At 33.4% G+C, this 15,668-nt stretch overlaps 1 protein-coding gene across 7 annotated transcripts in view; it reads right to left on the bottom strand.

The window, feature by feature from the left end:
• The window catches only part of LRRIQ1 (leucine rich repeats and IQ motif containing 1), a 232,830-nt gene that overhangs the window by 21,139 nt on the left and 196,023 nt on the right, over positions 1–15,668 (bottom strand). For 5 of the 7 annotated variants that reach the window (XM_019835297.3, XM_019835298.3, XM_019835299.3 and 2 more), the window contains one exon: positions 89–1,891. The exons of the other annotated variants lie outside the window; for them this stretch is intronic. In XM_019835297.3, the coding sequence (XP_019690856.2) occupies positions 1,749–1,891 (143 nt within the window). In that variant the 3' untranslated portion in view covers positions 89–1,748. Of the gene's footprint in view, positions 1–88; positions 1,892–15,668 lie in introns of those variants that run through there. 7 annotated transcript variants of the gene reach the window in all.

The raw sequence follows: 15,668 nt of genomic DNA, 5'->3' as shown, positions 1-15,668 counted from the left end.
ATAAACTAGTGTTAAAAATAATGTTTGAACTTTGATTTTGTAAATGATCATTTTAAGGCCAGACATAATAAACAACACTACAAAGATCTCCCAATTTAACACCATAGTCAGGAAACTATTTTATTGACATCTTCATCAACCATCGGCTACAAATTTAAGAAGCATCAGCACCCATCATCTTCCTCAAAATTAATATTATGGAACACACAAGTCACTGACTACAGAAACTACAGACTGAATTATTTTTAGGCACTAAAACAGTTTAATCATAAACATCTCACTTCTCGTACTATTTCATATCATTGATTTGAACATATGAACCATAAAACCCCATCAATTTCATCTCTAATGTGGTTTTCTCTTGCAGGGTTCACAATAAGTCGAGATAAAATATTTTCCATCATTACATTATGTTGGTTTGTGGATGCTCTTAGTAAAAGGATGACCTAACAGCATGTTCATAAAGCAACTGCACATGGAGCTTATGTTCCAAAGCTCAATTTCGAGGCCACAACACATGAATCTCTGTTTTCTTTGATTGACAGCTCAAGGTTCATTACCATTTCTATCTCAATCAAGTTGAAAGAGATTTATAGATCTGAAATGCAATGGAGCTCCAAATGTAGATAGGGGGCACAAACTAGATAAATGCATCTCTAAATCTGCTTAGTCATTTTTAGATGAAATACTTCAATAAAGAGTAGGAAAAACAAAGAGGAAGAATCTAAAGTTCACTGGATCCTATTAAAAGCCACACACTGGGAAGTCAACGAGAGAACTTAGCTTGGGGAAAGAAGCTCCAGACTCAGGAAAGTAAAGGACCCCAAGGAGCGTGAAAGGTAAATACAGTATTTGCACACTGTATTCACTAAAACATCACAGAATATTAACCACAAAATAGTAAGAATTTAATAAAACTGGCCTGTGATTTTAGAAAATATATTAATATTACAAAATTTTGAAATTGAGCTTTAAAAAGATTTTTAAAATCATTCTGAGGCGCCTTAGCTAAAATTAAAATGAAAGAATATTTTTGAGTCAGTAGAATCATGTGAATGAATCAGAATTAGCATCTACCTTTTAAAAATTATAAGGCTAATATACATTTGAATGAAACATTACATATAAAATATCCAATTTATTAAATTGATATATTTATATTTTTGTTTCATTTCAGTAAACATAAAGTATATTTTCTTAACATAACTTATCTATTTGAGATGACTTAAAGTAAAATAAAATTAAAGGCCATTTTCATTATCTATTCTAAATATTTTACACATCAATTTATCTTCGAAATATCCAAATAATAATCTAGTCAAATAAAATTTATTAATATATAACTTATTCATTAATACTATAAACAATGTCAATAAATTATAGTTATATTCTCTTACAATATGTGTATGGTATTACAACTTCTTACTGGTAACAAAAACCATCTTTAATACATACGTCATAAAATCTTTAAACAAAAGAAGAAATTGGATATGCAAATTCCATTACAATATTTTAAGAATTAATTCTGCAGGCCATTCCTCATAAACATAGGAACAATAGCTAACCTGTTTTTTATAGATGGGAAATCAGATAACTCCATCAGAAAACAAAACTGTGGAATATGTATAGTAACACAAATTAAAGACAGTGCTCTAAAACCTTGTATTCAATTGGTAACATGACCAGATATCCGTAGATCTCTTGAGAAAACCGTGCGCCATATGTTTTGAATGCTGAAGCTTGAAGAATTAGTTTGAAGTTTTCTCCTTCTTTTTGCCACTTCCCCATCCACCACTGAGTTGTACGGGATAGTCACGAAATGACATACGTTCTTTCTTAGAAGGTCTCGAATTTGTTATCATTGGTGCAAGTATTCCCTTAACTGAAAAACCTAGACAGTGATATTAAATGTACAATTTCACTTAACTTGATCCAAGCAAAATTATATTTAAGGTAAATATATTTGTCAACAATGTGCATTTTAGAATTATGATCTTTGGGTTTAAGAAGGGCATATTGAGTTCACTTTTGTCTGAAAAATAATCAAGGTTTGATACAAAGTACATTTAGGTTAAATGAAAGGAAATGATTGAAAAAATCAAATAGATACATTTTCTTCTATCTACAAATTAAGGGTGGTATTTCAAGACTGAGATGATATATCTTCCTAGTTCTTAGGTATTTAAATTTTCATAGTTTAAAAATTTTTAACTGTTTTTATTTTCATAAATATGTTCTAATTAGTTTTAGAAATGGTTCTACTGAATTTAGGATTTCTTCAGAAAGAAGAATTCTTGGTAAAACAGAAAATATATTAATTCTAGAATCTAAAGATATTCATGGGTTCTAGTCTGGCTGCGTAAGACACAACTTTGTGACTATGGACAGTTACAAACTTTCTGAGCCTTAGTTTTATAAATGAAGGAAATTATCTGTGCAGTATAGGGTCATTGTGAAGATTGCCTTTTTTATTATATTGCAATGGTGGTAAGGTCTATCAGAGTGCTTTGTAAACAGGTGCTATAAAATGGAAAAGGTTATTATTTATAGTCAACAATTGAGAATTTATCCAGAGAAAAACATCAAAATTGTTAGAAGCTAAAAATAAATAGTAGTTGAAGGAATGGGATAGTGGATTAGGAATATTTTACTCAGCAAGATCCCAAGATGCCATATCAAAAATACTATCAAAGAATTATGATCATCTGCATTAAATCTCCTGATGATTATGCAAGTACAGGGCTGTATCTGTGGGGAAAGGGTTTGAAAAGCAGCAGTGAGGAATCCAGAGCTCCTTTAGTACTGGCTTGAGGCAAAGGTTCAAACCACGTGACTCTTCAGTGTGATGCGTCTGTGCTTTAATAAGTTCAGGAGGGGAAATGTCTATTTTTTTTTTAAATAATACTTTTCCAACCAAAACTTAAAATATTTACAAATATATAAATCTAAATAGAAAGGTTGGGAAACACTAGACCATCTGTGGAAATTTGCCTTAATTTCAAATTTGGTGCAGCATGATGGTGAATATTGGTTCATTTCATTTTATATGTAAAAGCTCTTGCTTTTCGGGTATTTATATCAAAATTGTGAGTAGGAAAACAAATTCAAAGTAGTTGATGAACCTCTATAAAGGTAGAATATTTTAGTCTGTGGAAAGAATATGAAAGAAAAAGCGGGACGGGGTATGCTGGGCACAGAGAGGGTAATACGTGTGGCTCCAGCACAAGCCTGCAATGGAATTGGTAGACAACATAGCTTGGGAGTTCAGAGACCTTCCCAGCTGGCACTCAAAGGCAATCAGAGGCAGAGGGACGAACAGCTACGCCAGGTAAAGTTCGTTTTCAAGTGCTGGCCAGAGTTAGCCTGCTTTAAGCCATTCCCTCCAAGTCAGTCAGTAGTCCTTTGTGACACCGCAAGAACTTTCAAGCAGCAGGAGTATTACTAGTGCAGAAAAGCGAGAATTTCCTAATGATAAAATAGTGGCCTAAAAAAATGTAAGAAAGCATCCTAAAAGCTCACCCCCTCTCTACTTGCTGTTACATATTGAAAATATTTTTTTTTCCCAAGAAACAGAATAGAATGTCTCCTTTGGTCTCTTTGAGAAAACAACAGTAACAGCAAACCCTCAACTTGCCTCAGCAATAAAAATTCTTTAATGAATAAATAATTTCCTGGATAGCAAGTATTTTTTTAGGAGAATATATCATTTCAGGAGAAAGCTGGGGCTGAAGGGGCAGGGAAGCAGGGAGGTTTGAGAACTGGGACACATTCAGAATTCAGATATATTTATTTAAGACAAAAACAGAAATTAATAAAAGAGTAAGCAGATTTCCACAAATGGCTGACACAAATGTTGTCTTCCAACAAAGAAAGCTAATTACAGTTCCTTGCAAGCATTATTCAAGGTAATATGCACAAGTAAGTATGCATTTTAAAATATAGTCCAATAACAGTTCATTATTGGTTAATTTTTTAATGACAGTATCTTAATAGTATACAGATGTATTACTTAATGCTTTTACTCTTAATATAAGTTTTTTTATCAAAGATAAATAATATGTAAGGAGGGAGACACTTTCTGTACAAAGTATTGAAATAGTTATAATTTCATATACTTCTAAAATAATTATTTCAAAATGAAATAAACTGAATTGTGTTAAAACATGGCTTTTCTTTAGACCAAATGCTCACTTTTAATAGTCTGCATTCTAAAGGATTTTTATATTGACTATAAATTTATTGTATGGTACAATTTTTCCCCCTAATATTGTTCTGTTGTCTTTGTTATTTTGAAACATTGATGAATCTGCAAGTCTTTTTGTACTTACCCACAATGTAACTGCATTTTTAAGAGGCTGCTTGTAAATTTTTCATTGTTTGGCAAACACCCTTTGGCAAATAATTTTAAAAACATATTATGTGATATTATAAAATAGCTTTGTAGTAATTTTGAAGTATATTTTCAGTAGAATGAAAATGCTGTAGGGAATTAGTGTTTAAAATGACAGAAATACTTATATTTATACATATAGTTTTAAAAAATATATTTTTGATGTGATTAAAGGCTTTCATTTTATTGTTTTGCTACCTATAAATAAATAATTTGCACAGTAATCAATATAGCGTATTCTCCCATTGCATTTAGTGAGAGTTTTTTTGTTGGCATGTAAATTCTTGAACCACCAGATACATGGAACATAAATCGAAGAGTAAAACAACACATCTATAAAGGAACCACATATTGGCATTCATTGTAAAGCCATTACTTTGTCCTGTAACTACTCTAGAAATGGAAAAAAAGAAAATAAAGAAGCAATTTAATACAGTCAATGTATAATCATTCTAAAATTACCCACATGAAAATACAATAGTGAGAGAATCTTACCTCAAAAAACTGACATGAGAGCTAGACCTACTGATAGGCTCCTGGAATAAAAACATTATGACTGAAGGACCTCTAACTGTTTTTGTCTCTTTCCTGCTACATTATCGTTATAGATTTTATGTTTCTTTAACAACAGTCTGGCACATATTTGCAGGTGATCATACAAATTAACCAATCAGTTTCTTACATATATGCTGAAAGTAGGTCTTGATAAGAATGCTCTATCTTCCAATAACTCACTTCTTTGCCACATAATCTGTGTTCTGCTAAAGATTTGTTCTGGTCCTTTAAAAATTTTTTTTTGTTAAATCCTTGGTTCTTTAACAAATGTCAAGGTCTATATATGCTATGTTTTGATAAGTAATTTAATATGTAAAATGCTTTGAATGACTCTCCTGGTATGTATAAAAAATTTTTTGTTAAACAGGTCAAAATAGAAATTTCATGATGTATAGTGATACGTCATTGGATTTTCATCAATAAACCCAACACTATGTGTCTGGATATAGAAATCATTTCAAAGTCCTTCCCATATTGTATTGCTTAACAGCAGATACAGCACAAGTAAAGCATGGAGAAAAAAAAATTCAACATTTTAATGAAAGTGACCAGAACAAATTTTTAGCAGCAAAGCGTTTACATCAATTTAAGTGCTGTAAATGAGTTACACTGGGTAAGTCTGGGGTTGAGGTAGTTATTACAGTGTTCAAATAACAGTTGCTTTTTAAGGTCATTGCTATGTCCAACTTTGAATTATAATGATCATTCACAGTGAACTTCAGTTAGTTAAAGTTTAAAGTCTAACACTGAGAATGAAAATAAAACAAATAACAGGTTGTTTATATTATATTCAGATTGTCTCAATAAATCCCAGAAATTTTGCTTGTTTCTGAAATTGTTTTCAAGCTTTTTCAGTTACTAAAATTTTTTCTATGACATAACAATACTAATAAAAATTCTGTTTCTCAATATTTCATTTGGACAATGGCATTTACAATTATTCTTCTTGCCCAATATTTAAGAGACAAATGACTAAGAAAATCAGGTTTTGAAACAAAATAGCCACAGTACTCATTATTGTTGGTAAAAATCATGATGCCTATTATTTCTAAATCAGACACATATAATATATTTTGGCGATGTATATTTATTTGAAAAACAATTCCTAATGAGCATAATAGCTAATACATATTAAATAGAGTGAGGAATCTTGATAGATATCGTATAGATTTTTATTTTGGTATTTTGCATATTTCTTGATCTTTTACAATAGCTATGCCTCACATTTGATCTAGAATTTTGGAGGCCTCCTTATAGTATGCACTGTTCGCCAGGTTTTACTATTCGTAACACACTGTTATGTTGATTTCTTCTTGAAGATACCTTGTCGCTGTCTCTGCACAGACATAGATGACTAGGATGTGGTGCTAAAAATATTGTCTTGATTGTATAAATTCTGTGGTCCTCATACTAATGTTGTTCAGCACTATTTTTATTTTTTTCTGGAGGAAATTTTTTTGAGCGATTTATTTTTGGGTGTAAAATATAAATAAGTTTTGTGATTTTTTTTCAGAACTAGGTTTGTCTTCTGTCATGTGGCCCTTAAATTAACTAACACTTTTATTTCCATTGTTCACTATTCTGCATAACTTTGGTTAGTGCAATTTTCTGGCTTCCGACTAAACAAGTAGATACTAATTGAGTGTTTAAACTTCTAAATTGATTAGGGGAAAAAAAGTGTAACTCACTAGGGAGTTAATCTATAAGCTACCCAGCCATCCATTTTCTACTGCACATTGCTGCTTCTAAAAATCAGGTCATATGTCCCTTTACTCTTGTCAATTCAGGTAAGGTCTATTCCCAACTCCTTTAATCACTTTTTTTTTATTGTTCTCTGCAGGACTCAATTCCATTCATTGTATTTACAATCAAGTGTCCTTAAGTGTTTGTAATTAAAGAATGATGGTATAAATGATGCTAATAATTGAGAGTATTTTCTAACCTTAATTGATACATCTATTTCTTTGAAATAATTCAGTTCCTATATAACAACTCTATTTTAATTTCTAATGATTTTGTTTTACCCCTCACTTTCCCATTAATTAATTTAGCCAAAGTAAACTTTTAGCAAAAATATGCACTTCAAGTAAATCTTGAAATGTTTATCATTAAGCAGTTATCCTTTGGAATTTAAACATTTAAAACCCAAATTAGATTTTCAAGATCACGTGGGGTCTTTAAAAGCTTTAATGTAAAATCTTCCTTTTATTTACACATTCATTCAACACTTATTTATTTAGTGCATATTTTATAGCAGGCACTCTTCTATTCTTCCGTGTAGTAGACCTTCCCTGTCCATTTCCTTCCATGTGCCAAATCATATTAGTAACTATCACATTGTAGTTGATTTTTTATTTTTTATTTTAATAGTTCATCTTTACAGTCCTCATATGGAACTTGTATAAAACAAATACTTATTTCCACTTTCCCAGATAGTGAAGACTTGTGGATAGATTTCCCAAAAACTTTTCATGGAAACTTTCATTATCCCTTTACATGCTTATTACTTCTTAGCAGGGAGACATTTGGCAACAATAAACATGGCTAGCCTGAGGATTTTTTATATTATTGCACTTCAGTTTCATTCACTTGACAAATGCATTTCACATTTGACCATACCCACTTATTTACTCACCACATTAGCTAGTGTAGGAAATTGGTTTGAAAGCAACAATAACAACCAAAATAAAAAATAAAAATAAAAAATAGTATGTCAGAGTATAGCAGTTTATTTAAGAAAAGGAAATGAACATGAAGGAAAGGCATAAGAACTAGAATACTATAGTTAGAAACATGATGCTTTAATCTATTATCAATAGAGCATACATGGATCCTGTCCTCAAAAATGTGAAAAATGCGTGGTTTTTTGTTTGTTTGTTTTACAAAGAGTAAATGTAGTTGACAACCACATTTGTACATTTGTATTAGCTGTACAATGTAGTACAACTAGTTTCCTCACTCAAGTACAGTTGAAATAATGTCATTCTCTGGATAATGTCAACTGCTGATGAAAGTAACTACTGTTTTAGATCTATATGTATTATTCTGTGGTTACTAATACTGTTACATTTAACTGTGTCTGGAATCATTGTTGACTATTTCATTACATTGTCTCGGATCTTGGAGATAGACATTAAATTAAAGGACATTGAGGCGCCTGGGTGGCTCAGTCGGTTGAGCGTCTGACTTCGGCTCAGGTCATGATCTCACAGTTTGTGAGTTTTAGCCCCACGTTGGGCTCTGTGCTGTCGGTTTAGAGCCTGGAGCCTGCTTCGGATTCTGTGTCTCCTTCTCTCTCTGCCCTTCCCCTGCTCACGCTCTGTCTCTCTCTATCTCTCAAAAAATGAATAAACGTTGGGGCGCCTGGGTGGCTTGGTCGGTTAAGCGTCCGACTTCGGCTCAGGTCATGATCTCACGGGCCATGAGTTTGAGCCCCATGTCGGGGTCTGTACTGACAGCTCAGAGCCTGGAGCCTGTTTCCGATTCTGTGTCTCCCTCTCTCTCTGCCCCTCCCCTGTTCAGGCTCTGTCTCTGTCTCAAAAATAAACGTTAAAAAAAAATTTAAAAAAAAATGAAAAAACGTTAATTTTTTTTTAAATTAAAGGACATTAAATCAACAGCTATTTATTACATATCTACTTTGTACTAGACTTGTAGTTGCAAATGCATTAGATGATTCCCAACAACCCTGTAAACATGCTCTTCATGCACCAGTAATTAATTTTGATTATCTAGTTCTGATTATGGGAACGTTTTAAGGGTTAAAGTGTTAATGTTAATGTGTTTGTTTGATTAATTTTAAAACTTCAGGATCAAAATATCAAGACCTAACAAATTGTTATTTTTAAGGCTTCTGCCAAAAAAAACTGAGACCAAGAAAAGTCAGAGTTAATGGGTTAGGCAATAGTAAAAAGAGCCTTACAGTTTAAAATTTTACATTGTTAGCAACCAACTCTTGCTGAACAGAAATGAAAAAGAAAATCTGTGTGATGTAGCTCTTACTTACTGACATTTACTTTAAATCCAACACTTCAGATTTAAAAAAAAGAGGATAAGCAAAGTCAGATTTCAAATACAGTACAAGAAAAGTTAAAGTTGGTCATAATTGGTTATAAAGTCTTATGTCAACCTTCTTTTTATCTGGGCGAAAACATAACACCCATGGTGGACGATGGAAGTTTGAGTCATTTAAATGGGAATTATGACAGTCAATTTTTAGTTCCTGTCCAATGAATTTTTGCAACAATTGGCATAGATAGTGGAATCATGCAGTTATTTTATTCAAAGATTTTGTACATAGAACACCGTCATACGAAATGATATGTAGTACACCAGGTAATTAAAAGTATTACTAAAGTGCACATATTTAACAAACTCTTCATTGTGCATTTAAAATCAGTAACATTTTTGTTTGGGCACAGTTATATTAGTTTTTACCATCAAAACTATTAGAAGTGTTATGTATTATTGCCCATGTTTTCTCATCACTCACTTGGCTCTTCAATTCTCTTGTCAGTTCACTCATAACTTCCCTCAAAATGTCACGTTGCAGGGGTTTAAGTGTCCGGTACGTCCCAGGCCCTTTTGCTCAGCACTTTACTTTGCCATCTCTTTCAATCCTCATTACAACTCTACAAGATACACATGACTCTCATTTTCAAAATGGGGAAATTAAGGTAACACTATTAAACTATTTGTCCAAAGGTATGTGGCAGTAACACAGTTGAAACTCGGCTTCATATGACTAAGATTTATTATAAAGAAGACAACATCATGTTTAATAGTCGGAAATAAAGTATGCCTCTAGTGTAATAGTACCATAAAGAAAATCATTAGGAGCAAATGTCAGATGGGAAGGAACTGTCCATTACCTGGAAATAAGGCCTATGGAACTAAAAATGAATAAAATGTATCAATGAAAAGCAATACAATCTTCAATTTTCAATTTTCGTAAGTGAAGAAATACAAGAGAAAGATATTTCTATACCTGTAGACATATCTGTACTCACCTATATTTTCATATGATCTCCTACGCCAAACAGCTTTTTTTTCAAATTTACGAATGACCAAAAGTTTTTTTCAGACTTTATCCTTTAGTTGCGACAGTGTCTCTCTACTTACTCCTCAAGGTCTTTATAAACTAGTTGTTACCAGAATTTTTGAAGTTGTTCAAAGAATAGCCCATATTTGAGATGATTTTGGTTGTAGTACATGAGCATGTACTTTAATAAAGTAATGTTAATGAGTAGCATATCCTGTGAACTTTGCAAAATTTGATATGGAATACTAGAGATCATATGTTTTTTCAAGACAGTACATGAAGAAGATATATCAGAACGATGTAACGATCTAGATTTTTGAAAGGCCAGTTACACAATGGAATACTACGTGGCAATGAGAAAGAATGAAATATGGCCTTTTGTAGCAACGTGGATGGAACTGGAGAGTGTGATGCTAAGTGAAATAAGCCATACAGGGAAAGACAGATACCATATGGTTTCACTCTTATGTGGATCTTGAGAAACTTAACAGAAACCCATGGTGGAGGGGAAGGAAAAAAAAAAAGAGGTTAGAGTGGGAGAGAGATCCAAAGCATAAGAGACTGTTAAAAACTGAGAACAAACTGAGGGTTGATGGGGGGTGGGAGGGAGGGGAGAGTGGGTGATGGGTATTGAGGAGGGCACCTTTTGGGATGAGCACTGGGTGTTGTATGGAAACCAATTTGACAATAAATTTCATATATTGAAAAAAAAAAAAGAAAGGCCAGTTACCAGTAAAACCAGTATGCTAATTAGTTGACAACTGAACCAAAACTTAATTTATTTTTTTCATATATAGTTTCAGTCTATACTGAAAAACATGCAAGTAGGTACATGATTAAACGTAACTTTTACTCACCTTTCGACCACTCTATGTGACAGAAAATTAATTTATATGTCAAACATTTTTAGACATCGAGTGAGAAAAATCCACTGATTTGTAAATTTGAGTTACACACGGTAAGGGATCAGTAGAAAGTAGCAGAGCTGCTAAAGAGGTGAGACTGCTAACGAGAGATCTCGGGACTTTCAAAAAGGTGAAGTTTGAAGGGGATGCAGGTTCAGAGTGGGGTGGCGGAAGCCTTGCAAAGCAACAAGCTGACAAAGTTGCGGGGGGTGGGGGGCGCAAATCCAGCAATGAAGTGTCAGTAATCAGTATTGTATCTTTAAATGAACATAAAATCATTTATAACTATACTTACAACTATTACTTCTGCTGTTTCACAGTTTGAAGACCATGCTTGTAACTAACTGAGTGGAAATGGTAACATGTCAAGAATTAGGAGGTAAACTTCTGTTATGTATGTATGTATGTATGTATGTATGATGTATCTATGTATCATCTATCTATATATCTTTTTTTGACCTGGTATTTTATGTAAAATTCTAAATTTATGATCTAAGTAAGAAGCTTGGTAATATGAAAGTGTTACATAATTATGATTTCCTCTTCCTTTAAAAGTAAGAGACTCTATGATGGGGATGCTATTATTCTAGCCAGCAGAATAAAAAGCATGAATATCTCCACGTAGGTTTTGTTGGAAAATGTTCCCTAAATGGTTTTGAACAATAGGAGCTAGCCCATTACCAGAGCTATAATTTGCTAAAAAATACCAAGGGCCCCTAGTTTTGAGAGAACTGAATGACTCCCATTGTGTAGTCTATTTCAGGATATTCTTAGGAACAAGTGTAGTTACTCAGACTGACTTACTAAAGATAAGTTCCTAAGGAGGATAGCCTAGAGTAATCCATGTGTTTAAATTTAGAAGTGTCTCTTTGGAGAATATAATTATCTTTCTCACCCAGTCAAGTTTTCTTACTGTAGGAGTGGAGAAAGACAGCTGGTAACTACAGATGTGGGTCCTCTCATCTTAAAAATTAACACTGCAACTCCTTAACACATCTTTGCATTGGGTGGAGTTTGTTATTAATACTTTCAGAGAAAAACCAAAGCCATTTCACATAAGAGATATTGCTTGTACTTTTGAAATGACAAAATAATGACGTTTAATTTTTGAAAATAAACCTAGGCCTTACTTTTTTTTTTCTTTTCCAAGTTTTTATTTAAATTCATGTTCATTTACATACAGTGTAATATTGTTTCAGGAGTAGAATTTAGTGATTCATCACATACCACACCCAGCGCTCATCATAACAAGTGCCCTCCTTAATTCCCATTACCATTTAACCCATCCCCCTGCCCATCTCCCTCCATCAACTCTCAGTTTGTTCTCTGGTTTGCCTCTCTTTTTCCCCGCTAATGTTCATGCACCCCGATGTTTATAGCAGCAGATAGCCAAATTGTGGAAAGAACCCAAATACCCATTGACTAATGAATGGATAAAGAAAATGTGGTATATACATACAACGGAATATTATTCAGCCATAAAAAAAGAATGAAATCCCACCATTTCCAAGATGTAGATGGAGCCAGAGAGTATTATGCTGAGCAAAATAAGTCAATCAGAGAAAGACAAATACCATAAGATTTCACTCCTATGTGGAATTTAAGCTTGGCTTCTTTTTTTTTTTAATTTTTTTTTCAACATTTTTTATTTTATTTTTGGGACAGAGAGAGACAGAGCATGAACGGGGGAGGGGCAGAGAGAGAGGGAGACACAGAATCGGAAACAGGCTCCAGGCTCCGAGCCATCAGCCCAGAGCCTAACGCGGGGCTCGAACTCACGGACCGCGAGACCGTGACCTGGCTGAAGTCGGACGCTTAACCGACTGCGCCACCCAGGCGCCCCTAAGCTTGGCTTCTTAAAACATTTGCTATATTAAGGTAAAGAAGCTGACCTGTGTTTTTAAAAAGTTAGAATTTTGATATTTAATTGAATGTGAAATTATCCCTATAACACAGAATCACAGAGGACAGCCACAAATAACTTCCAAAGTACAATTCCTTCAAGGTGAATTTAAGATATTATCAATATTAACCCCATCTTCAAAAAGGGAACCCTTAATAAAAGGAGAATGCTTCTCTTTCCTTCTAGTTTTGGCCCATTAATATAGTAGAGTTCTCTTCAAAATATACTTCAGAAGAAACTATAGGCCTGGTTCTCTATTATATTCTGTGTGATAATAATCAGATTTAAAAACAAGGCCATGGAGCACCTGGGTGGCTCAATTGGTTAAGCATCTGACTTCAGCTCAGGTCATGATCTCACAGTTTGTGGGTTCAAGCCCCACGTCGGGCTCTGTGCTGACAATTTAGAGCCTGAAGCCCTGCTTTAGATTCTGTGTCTCCCTCTCTCTCTGCTCCTCCCCCCACTCATACTGTGTCTCTCTCTCTCAAAAATAAACATTAAAAATATAAATAAATAAAAGCAAGGTCACCTTTAACACGTTATTACATGTATTTTTTAATTTTTATTTTATTATTTTATTTTTATTTTTATTATTTATAAATGTTTATATATTTTTTTGAGAGAGCAAGTAGGGGAGGGCCAGAGAGAGAGGGAGAGAGAGGATCCAAATTGGGGTCTGCACTGACAGCAGAGAGCTCAATGCAGGGCTCGAACTCAAGAACCGTGAATCACAACCAGAGCTAAAATAGGACATTTAACTGACTGAGCCACCCAGGCTCTCCTGGTTTTTATTTATCAGACAGAGACCAGAGTGAGTGGGGAAGGGACAGAGAGAGTGGGAGAGAGAATCCCAAGCAGGTTCTGTGCTGGAAGCACAGGTCTTGAACTCACAAAACTGAGATCATGACCTGAGCTGAAAACAGGAGTTGGACACTTACCAACCACGTCACCCAGGTACCCCTTTACATACATATATATATATATATAATTTTTAATTTATATATATATATACTTTTTAATTTATATATATATAAATTTATATATACTTATATTTAAATTTATGTATAAATTTATATATACTGTAAAATTATATATGTATATATATATATACACATGTAATTTTAAATTCATTTTAGAGAGAGAGAACATGCATGAGTGAGGGAGGGGGGCAAAGGGAGAGAGAGAATCCTAAGCAGGCTCTACTCAGCATGGAGCCTGACATGGGTGACCCTGGGATCATGACCCACGACCCTGGGATCATGACCTGAGCCAAAATCAAGAGTCAAAAGCTCAACCACCCAGGTGCCCCTTTCACACGGTCTTATAAACTGAAAATCTGAAATTTCTCTTAAAGAGGACAGCTGCCTGACATGTTATTCCTATGTTTTTCTCATCGTAACATTTTACATTTATATAAAACATCATAGATTTTTACTAATTACTTTCAGGATAACCTATTCATATAAATTATCTTATAGCTATATATCTATACCTAGTTCCCTCTTTAGTGTCTTCAGTACTAAATTTACAAACAACTTCTTTCTAAAAGTAAACATCTAGCTAAGATTAAGCTAAAGATCATTTCCAAGTACATACTATGAAATGTTGACTGGGTTCTTCATAGGAAACTTTATTGGCTTGTTGGTTTTTTCTCATTTAAAAAATGTATTGGGACATCAAGATATCCATTACTAAGTCTTTATAGTAGAATATGCTTAATCCAACTTTTTATAGTAGGTATGCCGAGTTTCAGAATCACTTATGGCTTTTTGAAATTCAACTTCATTTTACGAAATAGCTGTCATTTCTCATAGATGATGGGCTTTTTTGATCTTTACTTAAAAAACATTTAAAGAAAATGTTTAATTTTTTTTTCCATCTCAGCTGACTTTGTTTAGCTAAAGTAATTAGAGACAATTTGAAGCATTCTAGTGTGGAGAAAATTTTCAGTTACAAACAAGATTTTCACACTATAAAATATCAGAAATAATAGTTTCTGTTGCTTTTTTAATTGGGATATTAGCATATACAAAGTTTTCTTGTTCTGTTTGCAGAGGATGGAATTCTAAAGCTATCAGGACTCTTGGATTTCCTTTGTTTATTTTTATTCTTTTTCCCTCTTTTCCCACATGAGAGCAAAATAGATATTTATATATTCATCTAATTTTCCATGATACTTTTTAATGGACAAACCAAACCTGAAATATCTCTTCCAAGCTCACAAAAGCACATGTGTGAGAAATGGGATTCAGATTCAGATCTAGCCTACTCCAAATTTCTTTCCCTTGTTTCAGGCTGCCTTTTATCTACTAAATTTACAAAGGAGTTGTAAGTGACTTAATTAAGGTCACAGACAAGCTGGTAAGGAGCCACCCCAGGACTCGAAATTTATTTCCCAGTCTCTTAACACATACTCTTACCAATACCACACAGTCTCTCACTGTGTTTAAAAATGCAACTGGCGTTATTTATCATCTCTTACTTCTGGACTTCATAATTCCAGTTTAGTGAGGGCGATGCTACACTTTATTAAAGCCACCCGTTAGTTAATTATTTTCCCTAGTTAACCACATGGTTTCATAGGCTGGAAGTAGCCTATAAAACATAGAGAAAAAGAATGATGGGACATCATTCTTTTAAGAGTCTGAGGTCTTCTTATGCTTTTTCCTCAATTCTTCTCAATTGTGAAAATTGCCTAGCCTTAGAGGCCATGAGTAAAATAATACTAGGTCTTAATTTGGTCCAAGCTGTGACTCTCTCTTAAGGACAAGAATAGTGAGTCAAATTTACTTTTATAAAGATGTGTTTTGTATATATACCTATAATTCATACACATATATAAGTTATTATATCTGGAGAGTAGTAATTCAGTGT

The sequence above is a fragment of the Felis catus genome, chromosome B4 (genome assembly GCF_018350175.1).
Source record: "Felis catus isolate Fca126 chromosome B4, F.catus_Fca126_mat1.0, whole genome shotgun sequence".
In the NCBI taxonomy this organism is placed as follows: domain Eukaryota; kingdom Metazoa; phylum Chordata; class Mammalia; order Carnivora; family Felidae; genus Felis; species Felis catus.
Note: the sequence above shows the minus strand (reverse complement) of the source record. Positions and strands in the feature narration are given on the sequence as shown.